This window comes from Poecilia mexicana, unplaced genomic scaffold (genome assembly GCF_051168715.1).
Source record: "Poecilia mexicana isolate PSO_F unplaced genomic scaffold, ASM5116871v1 scaffold_8, whole genome shotgun sequence".
Lineage (NCBI taxonomy): Eukaryota > Metazoa > Chordata > Actinopteri > Cyprinodontiformes > Poeciliidae > Poecilia > Poecilia mexicana.
Window position 1 is genome coordinate 603,445 of NW_028263377.1, and position 25,055 is coordinate 628,499.

The window sequence follows — 25,055 nt, forward strand, 5'->3', positions numbered from 1 at the left end:
TTCTTTCTCCCTGTCTCAGTATGCACACTAAGTATGAGGGTCAAAGACACCATGCAGGTTATGGTCTCTATTCTTTAAAAAATATATGTTCTATTCTCGTCTTCACTAGGTTTCAGAGAGCTCAAACTTAAAAAGTAGAGTTTAACTATTGGAACAGTCTCAGATTCATTAAGACAGCAGGGTGGCCACAAAATTCTGTAAATGTTAATTTTCATAATTTACAATGAGAAAATGCTATCTCATTGTATAGTGAAGTCCCTTTAATGGTATGTCCCAGATAAGCCAATAATGCATTATATATATGAACAAACATGTTGGTTCAAACTCCACGTGGACATTCTTCAAAACAACAAATTAAAAAACTGCATTTGAATAAATGTACCATATCCTAAATTGCATTTAAAAAGTCAAGTCATTTCACACACATTTTATTTTACATAGTGAGATTAGAATTTCTTTTTGAACAGTTACAATGTTAAGTGGAACATCAAGATTAACAACATTCAGCAGTGGAAATTTGGCAAGACTCTGTGAGGCAGAGAGCGTTACTGGTTATTCTAAACACAAATGAGCTTTATCTACTAACTGTGTTTCATCAGAATACACATGTAACATTTACAAAGCAGTGACCACAGAGCCAAAACATAATTACAGGGAACTTTCAGTACAACATTCAAGTTTAGAGCTTTAAGAGGAATAACTGTTTCAATTAAATCTGACTAAAAGTCACATGATGCAAGAAGTTTCAGGTTTCCTCCAATGCTGTTAATGGTTACTTGGCACACACTAATTTTCATAAACTGTGTTTGAATTTCTGTGACATATATCACATTCAATGGTATGTAGTACTGAAAAGACAACCCTAAGTTTAAAGGTGTCAACATATGGTGGCTACTGATATTACAAAGTTTTAAAAAGATGTTTTAAACTTGAAAGTGTTTCCATAATACCATTCCTACAAAGTAGTCATAAGTGAAACATGTTCAATGGATCCCATGTAGCCATCTTTAAAATACACAGATCTTGAAGTTAGATTTTATAAGACCATGTTGCATATTGTGCATCTATTAGAGCATGAAACACAGAGCTTTTTCCTTCTGTTCAAACATTTATAATCATAAGGTTGGTTTCAATAAATTGTGTTGACTCTCCACCCTCAGCCCATCCTCCCTCCATCCTCTCTTTCATTTTTCCATCTCTCTTACCCAATGCTTACTGCCCTCTCTAAAATTATTGGAATAAAGGCCAGTGAGAGCCAAACTAGTTAGATTTTTGTTACATGCAGTGATGGCTGCATGTAGGATTCCTCCCCCATTCCAGGTTGCTGCTGAGCTCCTGCAGGTTAAGCAGGCCCAGCTGGTTTCACTCTGCTTCTTGATTAGCAGAGTATAAAGCTAGCTGGGAAACTGATCTCAGTGCCTCTTGGCCAATTGGGCAGTATGTGTGCTGCAGCTTTGTGGTGCTGTGATGGTGGATTTGTTTGCAAGAAATCCTGGTTTTTGTTCTAATTCTCTGCTTTTCCTTTAGGTTCTCATCTTCACCTTTAAGATTTCTTTAGATTATTCTTTAACTATACCCTCCTTGGAGGGTATAGTTAAAGAATAACTAACTATGTATAGTTAAAGAACTATACATAGTTCTTTAACTATATATAGTTCTTTAAATACATCTTTAACTATACCCAAGGAGGGTATAGTTAAAGATGTATTATTTGCTATATTTGCTACAATATATATATTTTTTAATTTCACATTTATTTCCACAGAATGGGAGTCACATTTGTGACAATCAGAATCTTCAGAAACATCCTGATGTCTGTGATGAGGACAGAGATGCAACTGTGAGTATCTACCATTTTAGAATGTTGATATTTTATGCTTCAATATTGTTTATGTACATAATGTAATTATGCTATGTATTGACAATGCACAAAAATGTTTTCCAGCTGCATCCAGGACCTACTGCCAGTCATCTGGATGTAACTCAAGAAAGAAGCAGCTAAGATTTATTACTAATCTAGAGATGTCACAATTCCTTGAACGATTAAAGCACTGTGATTTATTAAAATCCATCAAAGCAAATTATCTGCCTTAGAGTTTGTTGAATTATGTTTTACTATTTATAACCAACTGCTTTTAATTTGTTTTCTTCCAATTGTTTTCTTTTTTCATTAAAGTTTTTATTTTCTGTAAGAATGTTTTAATATAATGTGTTTTGTTTTAATGTCTTATGTGTGCATACTAAGCTGGAAGTTGCCAAACATTTTCACTGTAGCTCATAATAATTGTCTGTCTGTGTTAACAGCTGATGGAGGAAGGCAGAGAGTACTGGCAGCAGAGGAGGTGGATTCTGGGAGGATGGCAGTGATGAGGGGGTGTCAGGATGGACTGTGGTGAGATTGAGACCCCAAGTTGCCCCAACCAGGAGCTCATATGTCAGGCCTGTCCTGAACGCAGCATAATGTTGGATCATATTTGGACAAAAAAAACCAAAAAAAAAACCACCACCTGATGGTCCAGAAATGGACAAGCATTTATGTCTTATTTCTTATTTTGTGTGCAAACAGAAAAAAAACTTCAGTGCCTCATTTATGTAACTCATATGAACATGTTGCATATAAGCAATATCAAATGAATATATTTTAATACAGCATTTATTTTTTATATAGATTTTTTAAAATACAGTATTAAAAATATTAATGATTGGGGCGGGGTTTACTTGTAAAGACAAGTGCTGTCCAATGGGCACACATCAACCAACCAATCATATGTCAATGATCTGTGATGTCATTGTTTTTCATCCAATGACTGAGAATCCACCTGGGTCTGCTGAAGCTATTCGTATGCTAAGTAGAGTCGTTAACACCTCCACTCCCCATCGACAGATTTCGACTCCGGTGAGTGAAAATGCAAACTGTCGATTGCTGTCGGTGTCTGTCGCTCAGCAACTGCGTTCGCATCAGAATACAGGGTCAAAAATCCCACTTTTGCAGTGAATGAAGAGACAAAAACAGGCCTGGTTTTGTCTCTTAATTTTCCCTGGTTTATTTATTGTTACAGCTTGTTAAAATTTTGGAGGAGCTGATTTCTATGAATAAAGGGAAATAAATGGCTTTTTTGAAATTCACCTTTAATGCTCCTTTTTTTAGTACCAACGACTGTTGCTATTTTCACAAATGTAGTTTATGATAAATGCATATTTCAGTCATTCTGTGTGATGAATATAGATTAACATTTACATTCTGTAGCACAAATACACAATTTTAGGTAAAGCTAGGTAGCTGGGAGGAAAGTGAAAATAAATTAGTTTTGCTTTCAGGGTAGAGAAAATCATAACTACTCCCTGTTATTTTATACTTTGTAAAAATCACAGCTTACACAAACATTGTTTATATGAGACAGGCCCAGATGTGTCAGTTGGAGCTTCAGGGTGTTGATGGCACCCCACCCTCAGTCAGGTTCTTGAAGTGGACAGACAGAGACTCTTCCTCGGGGTTTGGGGGACGTCTGTACTCCTCCCTGGTGATCAGGTAAACTAGCAGCACCCCATAAAACAGCAGCAGGATCCCCAACATGTTGGCCAGCACCCCTTCTGGGGCAAACAGAGAGTACGTATCCCTGTGAACAGAAATAAAAACTATAATAGTGAAGATGGCATGCAGTAAGTCAGCAACATTATATCCTTGCATAAGTTTTCATGTCCTTTTCCACATATCACATTAAAACGACAAAGTTTTACCTATTTTATGTCATAGACCAACACACCATCATAAATTAGTGTGAAGGTCAGTGATGCATTGTTTCAGGGTGAAATTAACTCCTCCCGGTGGGATGTGCCTGGAACACCTGACCAGGGAGGCGTCCAGGAGGCATCCTTACCAGATGCCCAAGCCACCTCAACTGGTTCCTTTTGATGTGAAGGAGCAGCGGCTCTACTCTCAGTCCCTCCCGGATGGCCAAGCTTCTCACCTTATGTCTTAGGGAGAGCCCAGACACTCCAGGGACAAAACTCATTTTGACCCCTTGTCTCCGTGACCCTCATTCTTTCAGTCATGACCCAAAGCTCATGACCATAGATTAGGGTAGGAACGTAGATTGACCGGTAAATCGAGAGCTTCGCCTTTTGACTCAGCTCTTCCTTCACCACGACAGACCGATACAGCACCAGCTTCACTGCAGACCCTGCTCCAATCCGTCTGTCAATCTACCGCTCCATTTTTCCCTCATTCGTAAACAAGAACCTGAAATACTTAAACTATTCCACATGGGGCAGGATATCCTATCCGACCCGGAGAAGGTGCTCTACTCTTTTCCATTTCAAGACCATGGTCTTGGATCTGGAAGCACTAATCCTCATCCCAGCAGCTTCACACTCGGTTGTGAACTGCTCCAGTGAGAGCTGTAGATCATGACTTGATGAAACCAGTAGACCACATCATCCACAAAAAGCAGAGATGTGATTCTAAGGCCACCAAAACGGATCCCCTCAACACCTTGACTGTGCCTACAAATTCTGTCCTGTGCATGAAACGAGTACTTTATCAACAAGTACATAAAATGAAAAGCCACTCTGCCAGGACAAAGCTGTTACTTTAAAAGAAAAATAAAAGGTAGATTAATTTTTGCAACGCAAACAGGAACAAGACTTTTGTTTTTGGAGACATGTTCTGTGATCTGATGAAACTAAAATTGAACTGGTTGGCCATAATGACCATCGTTATGTTTGGAGGGAAAAGAGGGAGGCTTGACAGCCTCAGAATGCCATCCTGATTGTGAAACATGTGGGTAGCAGCGTTATGCTGTGTGGCTGTTTTGCTGCACAAGGGACTGGTGCACTTCACAACTTAGATGGCATCATGAGGAAAGAACGTGGAAATACTCGAACAACATCTCAAAACATTAGTCAGGAAGTTAAAGCTAATGTTTTTAGCCCTAACTCTGTGGCTAAAGGAAGTTAAAGCGGGTCTTCCCGGCTAATGGCTAATTTAAGGTCTTCCATTTGGAAAGGGCTCAAACCTTCCCTAACCCTAACCCTTGGGAAAAAAAATAAAGACCCATTTGATGTCTTCCAAATGGACAATGACTAAAGCGTACCGCCAAACTGGTTTCAAGGTGGCCATCACAAAGCCCTGATCTCAGTCCTATCAAAAATTCATGGGCAAAGCTAAAGAGGCGTAAAAGAATAAGGTGGTCTACAAACTTCTCTTAGTTCTACCAGTTTTGTCAGGAGGAATGACCATTGTTAGGAGTGGCCATAATTACTGACAAGCTTCTCAATTATTGTGAGAAGCTTATCCAAAACATGTACTCAAAGGCAATGGTACTAAATGCTCGTAAAGTTTAAATAAACTTTTGACTTTTAAGAAATTAATACATTGCCGTAAAAATTCTCTCTCACACATTACTCTGGTATTTGGCAAATAGAAAAAAATTTTGATGATCCTAATTGACCTAAAATGAAAAAAATCCATATGTGTGATTTTATTTAGTGTATGTAAGCTTCTGGTTTCAACTGTCAGAACATATTATTTTTGTTGTAATTTGATATGTGGGTCTCTATAATTACTACATTACCCGCATTAGATCTTTAAAGAATATTTTATCCTATTCAAATATTTTCAAAAATCTCTTGCTTTTAAATATTGTGTGTTGCACAAATCTTTAACACTTACTCCCCCTGCAGGTTTTACTCGAGGCGCTCTGGGGTTGTCATGCAAACAAAGCATCTTGTTTATTTGAAAAAAAAAACCAACAAAAAAAAAAACAACAATCTTCTATAATCAAAGACGGCGGTTACTATAATTGGCACATACCGACAGAGACTTACGTAATGCTGAACAGGAGTTTCTCTGTGATGCCAAGCAGGCTCGTCCCTATGGCCATGACCAACAGAGTGAGGCCACAGAACACATGGATAGGGAGGTATGTGGCTCGTAACCATGACGATGCAACAGGAAAAAGGAAAAACAGCAAACCTAACACCCACTGGGACAAACAGACACATAAATAATAAGTCTGCTTTTCTTTTAAGCTGTATTGTATGCAGGCCAGTGCTTGGCAAAAACATTCCTGAATATTTTCACATTTTGTGATTGACACAACCAAGAAACAATTTTTTTTTATTGTGAAGTGGAAGGAAAAAAAAATCTCAAAAATGTGTTGGATTCAAGCACTTCAATAATTTAGAGCAATAACAGCCAGTAACTATGTAGTAGGGTTTTTATTCTAGTTATGAACATAAATACTGACAACTTTTGCCCATTAGTCTCTGAATAAATAATTTAGAAACATTATTTATACATTAGATATAAATAAATAATTATATAAATGTATATATAATTATCAGTGACGTGCGGTGAGGTTCATTGCTGGTGAGGCACTGACTTATGACTTAGACACCACAAGTTATTGGACCTACGTGAATTTCGCGCATGCATACAACGGTGGAGGGCAAAAAGACTAATCATTTACGTGTCATCCATAGCCGCGTTAACTCAGTGAAACTTAAAAATGTAGATATTGATTTCGTGCTATGATCCACAGCAAAGTGATCTGTATTCGCCAAGCTACGCAGACTCGTTGCCATAGCAACTGACAACAATGCCACTTCATGTTTTAGGATTTAACAACAAAAAACATTCAAGAATTTTGCACATAGAACAGAACATTCAGTCTGTTGTAGTATGTTTTAGGCTTAATGTTTAATTAATAAATAATTGTTGTGGTAGATTAGCTACCGCTTCTACTTTACTGAATTATTTAAACAAACTGTAGCCCACAAAACGCACATTTTATTAAAAAACTAAATAAAAACATCTTATTGCTGTCTTACCTTTACCTTTCAATGAAATCCATGCACCGCTAATTGCACTAAAATATCCGTTCATCTAAAGCCAAGTCTATCCTCGGCATGTCTTTTCTACTCCGTTTGAGAATCATCAAACTGTCTCGAAGCAAAACTTTCAGCTCCTGTGCTGGTCTTCCTTTAGTTATTATCTCCTGCTTCAAATGAAAATCCACTTTAGAAAACTGTTTAAGTGTAGAAATGTAGTCTTTCATGTTGACATCGGAAGAGAGGAGAAAACAAATATATCGCTGTACTTTACTTATTTACTGTGTGGCTAGCTCCATGGCTAGCTCACTGTGTCTTACTCTGCAGTTGTGGAGTCACAATATCTCGGATCATGAGCGCCCCCTGCCATGAGGCCAGAGAACTGCCTGCTTCACCTCGAGTCTGTTCTCTGCCGTTTCTGATCGCTCCTCCGCACACAAAACATGATACAAACACAGTTGGTGACAAAAAACACTGTACATTATATACATAAGCGAAATGATTGAAAATCAGTCCATATATTAAATGTTTTTTAGCCATTTCATTGCCGGCGTACAGACAGGAAGAACATGCTCTCATTGAACGGCAGCCAGTGCAGTTAGCGAGAGGTTGATCAATCCCAGGTGAGGCTCAGCTCGCTGCTGCCTCACCGGCTTCGCTTCTGAGCATTTGAATGAGAAAATGAGAAAATCCAGCGATTTTGAAGAAAAAACTAATCAGATTTGGTTAAGCTAAGTAAAAACTAGATACTTTATAGTAAAAACCACAGGGTGAAAATAGCAATATAAATGGTTTTATATTATCATATATTATTTTCCATGATAAGAGGTGAACCTCACCTGCCTCCCCTGACCGCACGTCACTGATAATTATTATATTTTGGTGTATCTCCACTTTCCACCACATGGTGATAGTGTATTCAGGATGAGATGACAAATTAGGTTTTGGAAAATTGCATTTTGCCATAAGATCAGAAAGTTTACTTTTTGTGACAACATACACCATGTTGCAGACATTGTTCCTAGTCGGCTTGCAGCAAATTGAAAACAGAACTCTGTCTGCTGTGTTCCTTTGTTTTCAAGATTCTAATGGCACTGATCACAAGTGATGTCACTGTAACCCAGTCGTGTGAGATGTCACCTCGCTGTTCCTTAAAGCCCCGTTTACACACAACGATTTCGGGGGAAAACGGAAGAGTTTTGTTGCGTTTGTAGTGCGCATTTACACGAAACCACCGAATGTTTTCTCTGACAACGGCACAGATTAAAAACGGGTTCCAGAGTGCGATGTTTCTGAAACGTACCGTTTTCCGTTGTCGTGTAAACCGAGAAAACGGATCTTTTCTTCCAGAGAATCCCCAGCTCATGCATAGTATGACGCAAAACATAGCTGCTTCCTACAATCCACAGAAGAAGAAACTACTCACAATACTGGTGTTACCGTTTCCCCATCAGATACGGTTCCCTCAGCATCTCTTCACCGCTCCACCGCCCAGGTGGCGAAATTAAAGGCTGCTTGTTCAGCCTCTTATCTAGAGAACTACGGACCAGCCCCGGCTCCAGACGAGTTTAACAGGGGGGGCATCGACTTATTTTGGGGGGGGGGGGCAAAATGAGTCTACGTAGCTGAACATAGACAACATCAATAGCATACAGGCTACTTGTTAACAAGCTTAACGTGCTGTATTGATATTAGCTAGTCATCTTTTAGCTAACATTACCTGCATCCAACAGCTTTACTCAACTCAGTCGGTTAGTTTGGGGAAAAAACTGTGCAGTTATTTACGTTTTGCTGGTTTGCTGCCATGATTCTAACACACCTGCACAGCAGCAGCAGGTCTCCTTCGCTGCCTCACAGGTGTAAACCCAGCGCGAGCGTCTCAGCGTTAATGTTGCGTTTGAAGGCGGCTCGGAAAAACAGGTTACGACTTGTTAGCAACGGATTAAACTGCTTTAACTGCTGGAAAAGGTGACAGAGGACACGGATATGGGAAGAGCGGGAGCTCCTATTTTATCAAATTCATATAGGAATAACAGACTGTTGGCCATTCCAAGGTAAAAACAATAAGCAGCTTCCAGTCCGGGGCCCGCTACGGACACCGTGAAAGCTCAAACAAGGTGTTTCAGCAAAGTTATTCCACTTTTTCCAACTGCATGCGCCCTAATCAGACGCACACAATGCGTGTTTTCTCCCAATCTATGGGAGAACGGTACCTGATGGGGAAACGTGAATCCACATGCCTTCAAGTAGAACTTTTTTTTTAAACACATGCCCGGGAGTTTGGTTTCAATATTCTTTCCTGAAAACTTGCAAAGCCTGGTGGTCAGGGCACCGAGGCGGTCCACCAGCGCTCCACCGTGTTTTTTTTTTGTTGTTGTTGTTTTTTTTTTATTAAAAGATGTTAAGTAGACAGGAAAAGTAAAAAATATTACTGGGTAATTATATGTTACAGGAAAACATCATCAGTGAAATGCTATGAATATCAGTTATTTGCACTTCTGTTTAATCCAAATTAGGTCAACTGCTCCATCAGGCACCTCAGGTCTTCAGGGGCCCCATAAATGCTAATATTTTAACGCAGACTAACTAATATATAAATGTAACATTTGTTTATTGAGATCATCAATGCTGCTAAATTTGATTTAATGGTTTCAAGCATAAATTAAAACATTTTAAATTGTTTAACATTTAAACATAAGATTTTAAGGAGCTGGCAAGTTTACTTTGTAAAAGTTCAAACAAGATTCATAGTTAGATTGTTTTGACGAAAATAAGTCATTAAATTGACTATAACATCATCACATAATATGATAACTAGATAAATATACATGCGTTGTCGTGGTTTCAAAGTGTATTTAAAGCAGGTCTGGCTGCCGCTGCAGTCAACTACAACACACGCCCATGTAAAACTCATTAATTTACTTAACCGCTAAATCAGGATGTCATACAGCTGTTAATAAGAAAGTGTATGATGATCTAAGTCATGATTCTATGTTGCTGATTAAATAAAATGATATGGTAATGACAGCGTATACATGTCTGAGCTAAGCGTACGTCTATCTGACAACGTATGCTGATCTGACAGAACATTTAGCAAATAACTTTTTAAGTTCACGAGACAAAATTGAGTTATTTAATTTAAAAAAGTTTTTTAAACAAAACTTTTTCTTTTTAAAAAAGAAATCATTACAATTCCAAAAGTTTTGATTACAATTTTATTTTACTTAGCTGAGGTTAGTTTTTTTATTTTTTCATTGAATAATTGGGGGGAAAAATTAACTTCATACTCTGCAAACCAGACCCTAAACTTACTTAAAGTCTGGATTGAGTTTTTTTCCCCTTCATTAATGACACACTTTTATCTATCATGGTAGTTCAGAGTGAGTTATTTTTAATTCTAAATGAATGTCCTTGTTGGACTTTTATTTAAGTGCTATTCTCCTTCAAGGTGCATTTACCTAACGCTAGAATAAATGCAATGTACATTATGCAGCAAAGGAAATTAGAAGACATATGTCCATAATGGAGATGATCGGTTTTGGACAGGAGATGTGCCCCGTATTGCATAAGCGACACTGAAGAATGACTGATATCATTAACGATACAGGAAGAAGCTTTTTAGTTATCTTGCTTTACTAGCAAAGTCGTAGCTAGCAGCTAGCTAATAGCACATCAACAACAGCCTAATGTCTGTATGATAAAAATACCGAATCGATAGATAAGAACAGTTTTTCCTCACCTGGCTGTCTCCTCCCGCTCAGTAGTTCTTCAGAGAAAGGCAGACGCAGAGGCCTGTCAGTGTCTGTTGTATTTCATTACCTCTCTGCTTAAACCGCTGAAGCAGAAACGATACAACGTTCAACGTTTTCCGTCATCTGACAAGTAGCAAGTCTACTCCACTTTATTCAGCAAAAACATTTTTTTTTAATTCACCAAAAACTGATCTGTAATCTGTAATGTTCGCTACGTTGAGGTCCAGTTAGCCGCTTTACCTCACTGCGCAAGAGGCAACTGCGTCATGTGTCATGGGCAAAAGGTCAAAGGTAACAAGGTGGCCGGAGGGCTTATTATGTTGTACAAAAAAAACAAATAATTTTAGTACATGTTATTATGTGTCAGAAGAGGGCTTAGGAAATAATAATAATACCAAAAAAAAAATTGACCAATAGGGCACTTGGGGGCAAGGAGCAAAAGGGGCAGGTGCTCAAGTCCCCGTAGTGCCCCCCACCCTCTCTGCATGTGCCTGGTTTGATGTCATTTGCGATCAGTGCCATTGGACAACTATGAAAAGAAATCAGTTGTACACTATTTTAATTGGTGGTATAAGACTACAGGGAGTTTGATAGAATTACATGCCAGACTTTTCACTTTATTAGTACATCTAATACCATGGTATTAATATTAAATGGTATCAAATGAAATGAATTGTTTTCATTTGTGCACTACTTTGTTTGTGGTTGTACACATTTTCGAAGAGTCAAAAGCATTAAAATAGTTTTTGCAAGGCACTGCAAGCATGTGAGTGTGTGCATTTATACCTGTAAGCAGAAGAAGATTAGGGTGGCCACGCCACACCAGCTGTGAAGAGAGTACATGTCTGGGATCTTGGCTGCTCTGTGAAAGTCAAACACAGCTACAACCCCTGCACACACACAATATTTTACAGGACAGTTTCATGACAGGAAGTAGTGATTTTTTCTGTCCAATGTCAAAGTTTATTGAATCAACTGTCTCTTACCTATGATACTGATGATGAGGGCGAGCAGGTGAATAATGCCATGAAGCAGCTTCACATGTTTTTTTGCTTCATTACAAAAAACTCTGTAAACTAAAATGGCTAAAAAAAAAGAGAAACAGGTCTTCATCAGGATCAAAAACTTGGACTTTGAGTGGCATCTCATTCAGGTTAGTTGTTGTCCTTTTCTTTTCTTTGAAATCTTTCTGTTTCCATATTATTTAGGATCTAAATTGTATTGTCTTTTTTCCATGTTGGACGGTGCCTTCATCTGCATCTAATAAAGTAAGTGCCACTTGGACTCTTGAAAACCATTAATAGTTCACATTTTAAAACCCTGTTAGAATTCCACATTATTTCAGCCATGTTGAATTTTAGGTTTTGGAAGTAATTTTTCTTTGATTTGTTTAGTGATACCCAAAGCATGGATATTTCTTTAAGAACTGTGTTTTTATGTTCATAAGATTGTAAAAATTAATGAGTTAAACCCAGTTTATGTCACTGTAAACTGAAAGTCTTCAATTTTTATTCCAGTGTTGGTGAAACTATGTATGGACTTTGAAGGCCTATTTTTTACCAGTTCTCTGAGGAATGGTTTTGTGTTATTTGTTTTGAATGTTTGAATATACTGGAAATATATGTGGTTTGAGGCATGTGATGCCTTTAAATAAAAATTCTGTTCTGACGGTTACTTATCACATCCTCTTTTGTGTTGTGTGAAGTTCTGATTATGCAGATTATGCATTTTAGAACAGCACCAATTGTAGCACTTCTAAGAAGCCTACACTGGATCAGGTATTAATGTTCTATCGTAAAACTAATATTGTACTTTAAAAAGTATCATTACAGTTTTCTTGACAGTAGTAAAACTAAATTTACAGTAAAAATACTGGAACCTACAGATGCCAGTATTTGAAGGTATATTTACTTTCACCACTGTATTTTACGGTGGCCAACAGGTACAAACACCCAGCAAAGACGAGACAAACACATGCAACAAAAAAGAGATGCAAACAAAAAATGCTGAAAACAGAAGTGATCCAGACCACTAGGGGGAGTCGAACAAAGAACAGCTGTGTCCAAAGTCAGGTGACAGCGTGAATGATAGAGCAGCGAAGGAAGAAAAAAAAAAACGGACTCGAAGTATGTTTTCTTTCTTTTTCCCTCCTGATTTCTCTATTACTCTTCACCTTTTGTAATAAAGGCTGTTGCATATTAAAAAAAATCTTAGTCTGGTTCTAAAATGTTCAAACACGTATAGCACATTTACACAAGGAATGTAAGCAAAGTATCCCTTTTCAAATACTCTCCAGATCTCAGGTAAGACAATACAGTTTAATCAAACTATTGTATTTTTAGGCTTAACTTTAATCAGTCAAAGCGATTTGTTCAGGAATATATTAAATATTTGAGTGAACCAAAATATTACATCTAGATGTTACCTGACTTAATATATGTGTTTAACTGTCATTTGGGAAAGCCCAAATGAGTCAGGTGTTCTAAACCTGGACCAGCTGGCAGCAGGCGAGGGGAGCTGGGTGTTAATGCAGCGGGAGCAGACGGCTCCGAAAACGTTGGACAGATATTGCAATTAGGTGACGCACTGATGAACCGAGCAGAAATGTGAGATTTATACATCTACATTCTCGCCTATAAACATTGTTTAAATCATGTTGTGTCACGGTTGCTAAGCAACATAACCCGAGGTGGAGGCTAGGCAGCTAGCTGCAGCTTCTCTCTGCAATGCTCTGCCTTCGCAGGACCCCACTTCCGTAGACTGGGTCGTTTCTCAAGCCCATAAGCTTGAAAGGATGAAAGAAACTGTTGAGAAAATAAATTTAAAATAAGCTAGTTTTAAAACTTAACATGTCTTGATTCAAATGGCCTAAATTGTGGTTTTAAATCAGTAACTTATTCTGGCCTATTGACCTTTATGTTACCTGTAGTTCCAGCAGATGGTTTGCTAGGATCGTTTGAACTGCCTTTTGTCTGTGGGAAAACAATACAGTGGAAGTTGTAGCTTTTCACACTCATCTGTGAAAGGCCGTAAACACTGCAGGGGTTTTAGGCTTCAGATAGAGGGTCAGAGATAGCTCCTGGTTGGATGAGCAAAGATACGCCTTATTTGAATAAATTAAATACAAGAGGATAAAACTTTCTACACAGAAGTAACAAATCAGATTTGCCCTTGCAATTCTCCAAAGATGTCTTTGCACGTCTTTGCTTTTCTTTCTTTCCTTCTTTCCATTTATGTCATTAAATGAATGTATGTCTCCGTCGTTCTGCAGTTTCTGGTGTAAGTTTGTGCATTGTCTTACTTCTAAGTTTATGCATTGTCTTATATTGGATTAAACTCTGTAATTCTGTGATGTCAGCACGCATTGTTGTTTCCTTGTGGCTACACGTGGCCTGCCGAGAGGACCTGGGATCTAAGGAAGAGAGAGAGAGCCAAACTTTTACCAAAGTTAACCTATTTTAGAATTTCTTCCTTAACAACCCTGAACTCAGACACAAAGCTCTAGTGGTCTGGAACACTTATTTTTAAAAATTATAACGATTCTGTGTTTTGGTTCGGCTGGGCTTCATATGGTTGTGTGTATTTGTTATAAGTTGCATTGTGATCACAGTTATGTGTAGAGTGTTATGGGGTTCCCCTGTCTGACTGCTGACTCCCACTCACATGTGGTGGACCTGTCATTTGGGCGGGGAATCAGGGGAGCGGGAGGACCCGGACCGATGCTGACAGAACACCGGAAGAGCGGAGAGTTCAGTGTGTTTTTAGCAGTGAAGCTATTCAGTTGAGTGTAACGGTTTGTTAGAGGCACAGCTGCTCGCTCTTATTTCTAATAAACCCTGTTGGCGGTACTACGTCTGCGGTGTGTTGGTGTCATTACAGTATTTACTTACAGTACACCACTTTAAAAGATAATTACAGGATTGAAAAGGTAAATGTCCAGTAAAATACTGGTAGCTACAGACGCCAGCTTTTTTTTAATTTTTTTTACCGTTTTTCTGAAAGGACGGTAAAAAAAAAAAAAAAAACTGGCATCTGTAGATACCAGTATTTTTTTTTATCGTTCTTTTAGAAAAACGGTAAACTACTGGCAGGTATATATGCCAGTAGTTTACCGTTATTTCACAGTATCTATACCGTACATGCATTGACAGTAATCTACTGTCAGGATTAATTACAGTACAGCTACTGTGCATTTACAGTAAACTTCTGGTGTCTATAGCTGCCAGTATGTTACTGTAAATTTACAGGATTATTTCATAGAGTGTATGTTTTATTTTGGTCATTATTGTTACAATTAGTCTTGATGTGTGTGTGATAGGCGTGTCTATCGGACATTTATAGAAATGCGGAACAAATTACGTCCTGTATCGGTTCAAAGCGGGGCATAACATTTAACAGCCAAATACAGGACGATTCCGTATTTTAAGGGACGGGTGGCATCCCTAAAAGGCAGGGAGAAACGATAAAGCCGATAAATTAAAAAGAGGTGGATAATTTTCATTTGTCGTGCTATTAACTGATTTATTGTTTATTGCGACAGGCCTACAGCCACTCTGTAATAATGTACATTCAGAATATTGATTTAATATTTAAGATATGTATGCTACAGCCAAAATACCAGTAGTAGGTATATGCAACCCATTTGAAAAGTGAGAACCGAGGAACAGATGGGAGTAGACGAGAGGATCCAGCAAGTAGTGACTGAAAATGAGAACCCTAGATACTGAGGTCAAACGCTAAACAAAAGACCTAGACTGATGATCTAACAGGTTGCAAGTGTGAGTGAAAGGAGCAGGAGGTAGACTGAGGAAAGGGAGAGAGAAAGTGGTCCAGGGGACGAGAGAGAGTACAGCCGGGCTCAGGAAATAATTCTAACATGCAATAATAACTAGACTAAAGAAACCTAATATAACTAAAGTAACAAAGAATAGCTAAGAAATAAACAAAACTAGAAACACTAAGAACTGAACTAAAGGAAAACAGGAATAAGGCTGATTTAAGATGAATAACAGAGAAATAGACAAACCCTTAAAGTCAAGCAACCCCAGACATGAGAACTAAATTCAAAGTGTTAAATATTGGTGCACCATAATTAACCATATGCAATATAAAATTCATAAAAATATATACATATGACTTAATATACAATAAACATATCAAATAAATGCATAAATAAATATAATAATAATAATAATAATAATGCACATGTAAATGTATTGATCTATAAATAAATTAGTCCAGAAAAGAATTTGATTAAGTCAGAGTTGGGCATTGTAGGATCTGATTGCTACAGGCAGAGATGATTTCCTGTGGCACATTTTAGTAAACCGAGTCTCTGGCTGAAGGTGCTCCAACACGCCATGAAGTGGTTGAAACTTCATCCACTTTTCAAAGAGAAAATGCTTTTGTGTTCACAGATTGAAAGCACAGTAGTTCATCTTTCTAAAGCATGTAAGGAGTTTTATTGTGTCAGTGACACTTTAATAATTAATAATGCTCTCTTTTCTTTCTTTCAATTAAATGGACTGAAAATGTAATTACTGCTGCACTGTTGTAGTTCAACTTGTTCTGATGTTGTGTGGTTAATGGTGATGTTAACGTGACTGCACATTAACCTGAAAATTTGAGGAGTCATCACAAAAACAGAAGTTTGAAAAATAAATTGGTGTTATAGCTACAGAATTTGTTGCATTTCAGAGCAAACAAGAACTAGGTTATCAAAGAAATTAATGATGCATCTGTACGAGTAGGTTTGTCTGAGTTTATTTAGTGGCAACTTTTTTTGTAAAAGTTGTATGCAACAAAAGACCCCTTTTCAGAAACCTGAACATTTTCCTTTCCTTACAGTATGTCCTCTTAGCTCATATCAGACATTGACTTCTGACAAAAAGGAAGGAGAGATTGTGAGTAGAATACTATGTGTACTTTCCAATATAACTACATCAGCTCCAATTTCTGTTTATGCCTGGGTGAGAAAGCCGTGGGGGCTTTACAACACACATCAACCTCCCCATTACAGTCACCATCTAATGTCTAACTGACCTTTTCCTTTATTGACATAATGCAATTCAGGACTGCACCAGTTGGTCTAATGTGGTTATTCTCATTTGTGAAACTACCCAGGGCTAGACACCAAACGATTGAGCAGGATAATTCATATAGTTTTGTAGTCTGAGTGAAAAGATATTATCAGGATCTGCTGCAGTGTCGACAATATCTGTTATTCTCTTAGAAGTGTCAAATCATTTATGGAGTTTCGAGAGAATTCAACTTATGAAAAAGTTTGGAAAAACAAGTATTAAAAGGAGTTCATAAACTCAGAGAAGGAGAAAAGAGATTTTACCCTAACTGGTTCAAATCTTTGCATTGTATGAGGCCAGCCTTCCTATCAAACAGATATTGCATTTTACTGAAGGATGAGATTAATGACAATTGCCAGTTGAGCTACATTATGCAATATAGTTGCTGATAAACAGTAAATAAAATCTTTGAAATGGGGTAATCATTGGTTCCTTGTTGCTTTTAGGATACAATTTAAGGTTTTATTGATTGTTTTTATTTGATTGTTTTTAAGTGTTTAAACTCAATGGGTCCTTCTTACTTAAATGAGTTCTTGGAGCCCCACAGCCCACCCAGAGCCATACGGTCAACTGACCAGCTTTTACTGGCAGTCTCTATAGGCTAAAAAGTAGAGGGGACAGAGCCTTCTCTGTGGAGCAGTCTCCCTCTCTGTTAAGCTGTTTCAGTCAGTCGGTCAGTTAAAGTCCAGACTGAAAACTCATCTATCCCCCTTGGCCTTTAACACCAGTTAAAGGAAAAAAAGGAAAAGGGAGGAAGAAAATTGCTGCAGCTAAATTTTAAAATTGTTTGGTTTTCATTCATGCTATTAGCATTTGGTATCTCTGCCAATTTTATATTTGTCTTATTATTTTTACTAAACTTAATTTTATTTTATCATTTATCTACCTGTGATGTTTGTTGTGAAGCACTTTGGTCAGCTAAGGCTGTTGTAAATGTGCTACATAAATAAACTTTGACTAATTTTCTGGGTTCCAAATAAGATCATTTAGTCAAGTGGAACAACTAGTGAGGTCAGAAATCTATGTGGGAAATCTTACGTGGTTCCTCACCATCTCTTAGGGTCCAGTATAATTTTACACATAGTCCAAAGAATTTAATGATGTTCTTATCTGACCAGAGCAAATTCTTCTACCTATTTGCTGTATCATGTACGCGGTGTGTGGTAGGCTACAAAAATAACTTTTTTTGACTTTCTTCCTGCCACACTTTCATAGAGATCTGATTTATAGAGTGAACAGCTAATAGTTGTCCATTTGACATTTTCTACCACCAGTCAGAGCATCGCAGAACAAGTAATTTTTTTTTTTTCAATAAAATTCTGACTTACTCAATTAGTTTGGGATTGACAGGCATCTGGTTTTTGTTTTCCTAATTCAACAGGTCAGCAGCCTGAGGCTAAACAGACATTAGCGACTCTAACCACTGACACACAGCAACACACAAAATCATATTCCGAGGAGCTTCTCCCTCATATACTCAGTTACTACCCAAAGTGAGGTGTATTCATGACCATTAACTGACGTAAAGAAAGCAGTCTTTCTTGCAAGTATTGCCTATAGTTGGACTGTTGAATCATGCTGAATTAATAAGATGTAGAGAGACAAATCACTGGCCTTAATCACTTAAGATGTTCTGAGTATTCTTCTACTGCAATCAAATGAGGGCTTGTTCAAAGAGATGGATTCTGTGTGGACTAAAATAAAACATATGTGTGGGTTTTCTCACCATCGCCATGCAGGAAAATCAGGCCCAGCACCATGCAAAGAGGGTGCAGGTTGAACTCATGAGCCGAACCATCCCAGGCAAAACCGCCTCGGTAGTGACCCATCCACACCCCAGTCAGAACCACGGACACAAGGCCGAGCACCTGCGATGCTCCCACCAGCCCCGCAAACACAGAGCCACCGTGGCGGGGGCTTAAATCATCCATAGTCTGAGAGCCAGAAACAGATACACAGAATTTATTTACAACAAGAAGTTGACACAGATATCGATAAACACACAACTTGAACAAAACAATTTGATGAAACCTGACATCAGAGACACTAGAGTGCAATGTAAAAGTATTCACGTCCCTTTAAATTCTCATTACGTCTCAACAACAAACTGGGAAATAATTTTGGGAATTGATATCTAATCAACAAAAAGAAGAATGTGAAGTAAAAGACAAATACATGACGTTTAAATTTTTTAATGAAACTCCTAAAAGAGGTGTAGCAAGGGGGTAAATATGTCTTAATACTGTGTTCAAACAAACACTAATCTCAGTTCAAATGTTGTCAAAACGTTTGGAATTGTAATTAATATTTTTTTTGTATTGGAATATATAAAAAAGTTTTGTAAAAAAAAAAAAAATCTTTAAAATTCAAATCATTAATTTTTTTGTCTCACGAGGACAAAAAGTTATTTGGAAAACATGTCAGAAATGTTTGGTTCTCAAAATTTTGGTTTTGATGCTCCCTTTTTTTGATTGAACTCAAAGAGTTTTGATTGATGGAAACAAGAACATCCTGGGCGGGACCTGACAACGAACGATGTTAGCTGTGTCCCTATTGGTTCGCTCTGACTAAAGCAGATAACTGATCTCCCACCTCAGAACTGCGGCCCAAACTACAGGGCCTGCTGCTTCACTTCAGTGACAGGACACAGAATAATAATGATAAGAGTCATAATGTCATTTATAAACAGTTTTTTTTACGCTAAAAAGAGTTTGTTCCACTCAGCTGCTCTCGGCTGCTGGGTTAATTTGCCCTTCTCAGATTGTGACAGGCAGGTCTCCAGTAGAGGTGGGTCAGGTTTTCCCTGTGTATGGACTTGAAGGCATGTGCCAGGCTAAATTGTGGAACAGATTGGTTTCCCATACACATGGGATACCAAGGGTATGGAAAACCATACCCTTGGATTCAAAAGTGTATGGTGTATGTGAAGCTATCTTATGCGTTTTACTCAGTGTGATAGCTAATTGCCATGGCGGCACATATAGTTCCAGCAACTTATGGCTTTCTACATCAGTGCTCTTTACTTTTTCTGTAATTTTTCTTTGCTTTTTGCTTCACAGATACTGTGAACATCCAGTGCACCCACCAGATGCTTTTGATTGGGAACAAACAGCAGATATCTGTTTCAAGCAACTTTATTCGCAAGCATAACATCCCAGACAACACAGACCGCCAGGCTCTTCGTAGATTGTAGTCGGATCCAGGAGACGGCGCAGACAGGAGGGAGAGGAAGCAGAAAAGGGGGTGCAGGATCTGGTGTCATGCTTAGGCTGAGAAAACAACCAAACAAGCCGCCTCTTCCGTGCCTATATCTTTCCAGTACCAGATCTCTGGTGCATAAAACAGATAATTTGGAACTATTGCTGATTGGAAATTGTTATGTTCTGAACTGTTGCATTTTAATTATGTCTGAGACTTGACCCGGGAAATCTAAAATCTAAAATATTTGCTCAGTTCATCAATATGTCACTTACCGCATTTTCCAGATTATAGAGCACACCTTACTATAAGCCACACCTACAAAGCTTATAGCTGCACCGGGCTATAAGTAGCTGATATCTCCGCCGCTCTCGTCTGCTAGATTTATTAAGGATGCAGCCCTCCGTCTCCAATGTCGAACCATGGATTATGTGCAGCGACTCTATTTCCCTCCTGTACTGCCAGATCGATAGCCCTCAACTTGAAAGCTGCATTATATGAACTTCTTTGTGTGGTTTCCATGATGAGTTTGAAGAAATTTCTCCATCGTACCTGCTGCTAGCATGTGCTTGTTCTAAATGGAAAACTAGCTCTTTCTTCTTTGATTTCCAATTTTGACTTCTAATGATTCACTTCCTGCTAAAGAGCCCCCTAATGGTTGAAGAAAAATCCACAGAAAGGCCGCGCCAGGCTGTAAACTGCATGTTTCAAAGCGTAGGAAGAAAGTGGTGGCTTATAGTCCCTAAAATACGGTAATTGCAATATTGCTCTGACATTTTTGGAGATGTCTGCTTCCGCTGCAGTATCAACCAGCTGTGAGCTGGCCAGGCGCTCCAGCTTCAGTGTACCAGGAGACACTCCTGGTACATCGTTTTAAAAACTCCCGCTAGCTTTCCCCAATAAGAGGAAAAGTTAAACACCACTATTATTCAGTCAGGTAATACGTAGTTGTAAAATATTTGGTTTACTAAAGTATTTAATTTATTCCTGAGCAAAGCGGTTTGACTGATTAAAGTTAAGCTTTCAAACATAATTTTATTTAACTACAATATCTTATCTGAGATCTGAAGAGTATTATATTTGAAAATTTAAATGTGCTCATATTCATTCCTTTTAGAAATATGCTAAATATTTTTGAACATTTTAGAGTCATACTAAAATATTTATTCTTTACGATATAAGAGTCTTTACTACAAAAGGTGAAGAATAATACAGAAATCAGGAGTATTACTTGGCTTTGTTGCTCTGTTCTTCACACTGCCATGGTTGCTAGGCAACATAAGTTGCTTCTCTCTCTTCTGAGAAGAAGAGACAGAAGGGAGAGACGGGTCCTACGAAGGACCCATCCTACATACAATTACAGATAAACACTGTTCCCCAGACATTGAATACATGTCTGTTAGGTGCTGGCCGTTTTTCTCCCAAGAGAGCCAACAGTTGTGACAGCTGCTTATATTCCACCTGACGCCAATGTAAACACCACAGCGTTCTCTCTCCTGCTAAACACCATTAACAAACAGCAGTGAACCCATCCCAACAGTGTTCACATAGTTGCATGGGATTTTACCAGGGCCAACTTGAAGACTGCACTCGCAAAGTTCTACCAACATGTCAAATGTTCTACAAGGGGAGAGAACATTTTAGATCATGTTTACACCAACACTAAGCACTTGTACAGACCCACACTCCTCCCATATCTCAGCCAGTCAGACCATGTTTCCCTCCTACTTTGCCCAATATACAACTCCCTCAGACATAGGGCTGGGGCCACCAAAAGGACAGTTGCAACCTGGCCTGAGAATGCACTCGGCAAACTACAGAACTGTTTCAGTCAGACAGAGTGGGACTTATTCGGACACCAGGACCTGTAGAGGTTCACAGAAACTTTACCGGACTACATGTAGTTGTCCATCAGGAATGTGTATGGAAAAAAAAAGTCTGTACTTTTCCTAACCAGAAACCCTGGATGACCAGGTCTGCACACTCCTTGGGACCCACGACGCTGCTTTCAAGTCAGGTGACAGAGCTCTACGCCATCTGCTCAAGCTGACCTGAAAAGAGAAATAAAAAAAAGCCTAGGAGGACCACAAGATGCGCATAGAGTCCCACCAACACACCGGAGGCATGGCGGGGCATCATGAACTTTCGAGGCTGTGAGGCTGGGAGGTGACCTGAGTGCACTGATGGCAGAGGAACTAAACAGCTTCTTTGCCTGCCTTGAAACCCATCAACAGCACTCCTCTGCTCTAGCCTTGCCACTGCCCCCTTCCCCACCTGGTTCCTTCACCATTCCACTCACTGTACAGGAGAACAATGTTAGACAGGTGCTTTTGGCAGCGAACCCCAAGAAAGCTGCTGGACCAGTCCTGGCAAGGTGCTTGGAGCGTGCACCTACCAGCTAGTACTCATCTGTACTAGGATCTTTAACCTTTCCTTCGCTCAGGCAGTCATCTCACCCTGCCTAAAATCAACAAGAGGTCTCCCATCATCAGTCTGAACGATTGCCATCCAGTGTCCCTTACTCCTGTAATTATGAAGTGCTTTGAGAGACTAGTTCTGCAACAAAGACCATATGCCCCAAAGACTAGGACCCCCACCAATTTGCATATTGTGCCAACAGACAAACAGAGGATGCCATTGTTGTAGCTCTCTCCACTCAGCACTGAACATGGAGCAGCAGCAGAGCTATGTCCGGATGCTTTTTGTAGACTACAGTTGAGCCTTCGACACAATAATCCCAGACAGACTCCTCTGAAAACTGGTCACTCGGTGTTCATCCTTTCACATGTATGTGGTCAAAGAATTTCCTCACCAACCAACCCCAGAATGTGTCTTGGCCATCATCTCTCCTCTACCAACACCAACTCCTGTATTGTCTCTACCCCCAAGACTACAATCTGGCCCACAACAACAATCGCATCGTAAAGTTTATTAATGACACCACAGTGGTTGGACTCATCTCACAGAAAGTAGGTCCTGAAGCTGGCAGCCTGGTGTTCAGAGAACAACCTCACTCTGAACACCAAGAAAACCAAGGAGGTCATCATGGACTTCAGGAAGCTCAGCACCAACTCAGCTCCTCTCTACATTAATGGCAAGAATGTGGAGAGGGTCCACACCTTCAGGTTTCTTAGCGTCCTCATCTCTGCTGACATCTTCTGGACTGACAACATCACAGCAGTCATCAAGAAGGCTCAGCAGCACCTACACTTCCTGAGAGTCCTAAGGAAGCACAAACTAAATTCCAAGCTGCTGTTGACCTTCTACCGCTCATCCATGCTCTTGATGTACTGCATCACAGTATGATATGGCAGCTGTACTGTTACAAACAGTGTGAGGCTGCAGAGGATCATAAAGACAGCTCAGAGGATCGTTGGCTGTCCTCTCTGATGGAGATTTACACCTCCTGCTGCCTCAGCAAAGCCACGTCCATCACCAAGGACCCACTCTGGCTTCATCCTGTTTGATCTGTTGCCCTCAGGGAGCCGGTACAGATGCGCCTCCATGACTCAGACTCAAAGAAGCAATTAACACCCGGAATGCCCACATGCACTAATTGTATGATGGCTATATGCGTATGTGTGTATATTAATTTAACAGTTTTAATATTGTAAATATCATTGTATTTATGTTTATCTTGTAGATTTTCCTATATTGCACTGCTTTGGAGCTGGCTTTAAATCTCATTGAACATATGCACAATGACAAACAATAAATTGTAATTCTAATTCCTCGTTGATGCAAATAACATGGCCATTAGAAAGACCCAACTTTCAAAACATACTTTTAGAACAAATGCAGTCCTATGTTACACATTAGTTACTTAATATAAAAGGTAACACTAATCCTCTTGTATTAAAAATAACACGAGTACTCAGAAGTGTAGATATAAAATAAGTGCAAATTGTTGAGAGAGTACCCACATACAAAAAGTCACAATTATTTTTTCCAGTGGTTCTCATCCTCTTCCATATCTTTAAGTGTCCAGAAAAGTGCTGTGTAAGTGATGTCATTTCATTTAATTTCATCATCACTAGATATCTTCTTCAATAATTAAATTGTGTTTTCGTTATCAGCACCACTGGATTGTCAATTTACTTTTTAAATTGTTAAGGGGTATATTTGATATTTTATTTTAAAAAATTATTTCAAAACAATATTATTTTGGGTTATGAGTAAAAGTCAATACCCAAAGAATCGACCTGTTTTCTACCAACAGAAAAGGTCGAAAATACATAACAGGAAGTGTCAGCTGACAGAGTTACATGAAGCCGTGAAATAAGCAGGAATGAAACAATCATGAGTCATGTTATGGCGATTAAAAATCCATTAGTAACGACACGGCAAAGTCAACTTGTTAATTGACTTTGCCGTGTCGTTACTAAATTGACTTTGCTACAGTCTAGCAGTCTAGAGCTACTAGGCTGTAGTAGCCAAAAAACGGCAACAAAATAAGCATTGCTGAGGGAAATGGCATCAACATACAGGATACTGTTGCGCCAAAGAAGTGCGCTTTCACCTGTTACCTGTCATCAGCAGACTGTCTTATATTTATATTTAGTATTACGTCAATCACTATAATTAAAACCCATAATTAAATGCCAAATAAAGAAGCACTATATAGTTTGACTTAAGAACGACGAGACTTACTCCGCTTTGATACGTTAAGGAAGTCAAATCCTGACTTCAGGTCCGTCTTCCTCCTCCTCTTTTCTCCCAGTGAGCGGAGAGGTGGGAGAGTCTGTGTGATCTAGAGGCGTGACACGGACTCAAACCACGTGACCATAATACGAATTTAATGCTAAGGGAAATGATAGTGACATCCTGTTTCTATACCTCTCAGTTGCAAAATACGTGTCAATTACAGAAATAATAATATTCACAAATTCACAGATAAAATAATAAGTGAAACGACATCACTACGTTAAGAGGGTGACTGAAACGTCAGGACGAGTCGGGGAAAAGCGGAAGGAGGGAGTTTATTGATGCCTCACATCCTGGGTGCAGAGAGGTTTGTTGCCCTGGCAATAAAGAGTACCGGGGATGTTAGCGAAAACTTTGCTTAATCATAATATACTTAAGCACTTGTATTGGTTCCAGCACTTAGCCATTTTTGAACAAATGTAGTCTTAGGTGAACCTGTCTGTCTGGGTCCCCCACAGCCCGACTATTAAACCCTAAGTTATTCAAATCT

General features: G+C 38.9%; 1 protein-coding gene across 1 annotated transcript; it reads right to left on the bottom strand.

Moving 5' to 3' along the window:
• Positions 1 to 412: 412 nt before the first annotated feature.
• On the bottom strand, positions 413 to 24,616 carry cyb561 (cytochrome b561). Its single transcript, XM_088007977.1, has 6 exons — positions 24,512 to 24,616; positions 18,390 to 18,597; positions 11,570 to 11,668; positions 11,370 to 11,473; positions 5,827 to 5,984; positions 413 to 3,617 (listed from the first exon to the last, which is right to left on the bottom strand). The coding sequence occupies exons 2-6, from the start codon at positions 18,592 to 18,594 to the stop codon at positions 3,425 to 3,427; spliced, it is 759 nt and encodes a 252-aa protein (XP_087864103.1). The 5' UTR covers positions 18,595 to 18,597; positions 24,512 to 24,616; the 3' UTR covers positions 413 to 3,424.
• Positions 24,617 to 25,055: the final 439 nt, after the last annotated feature.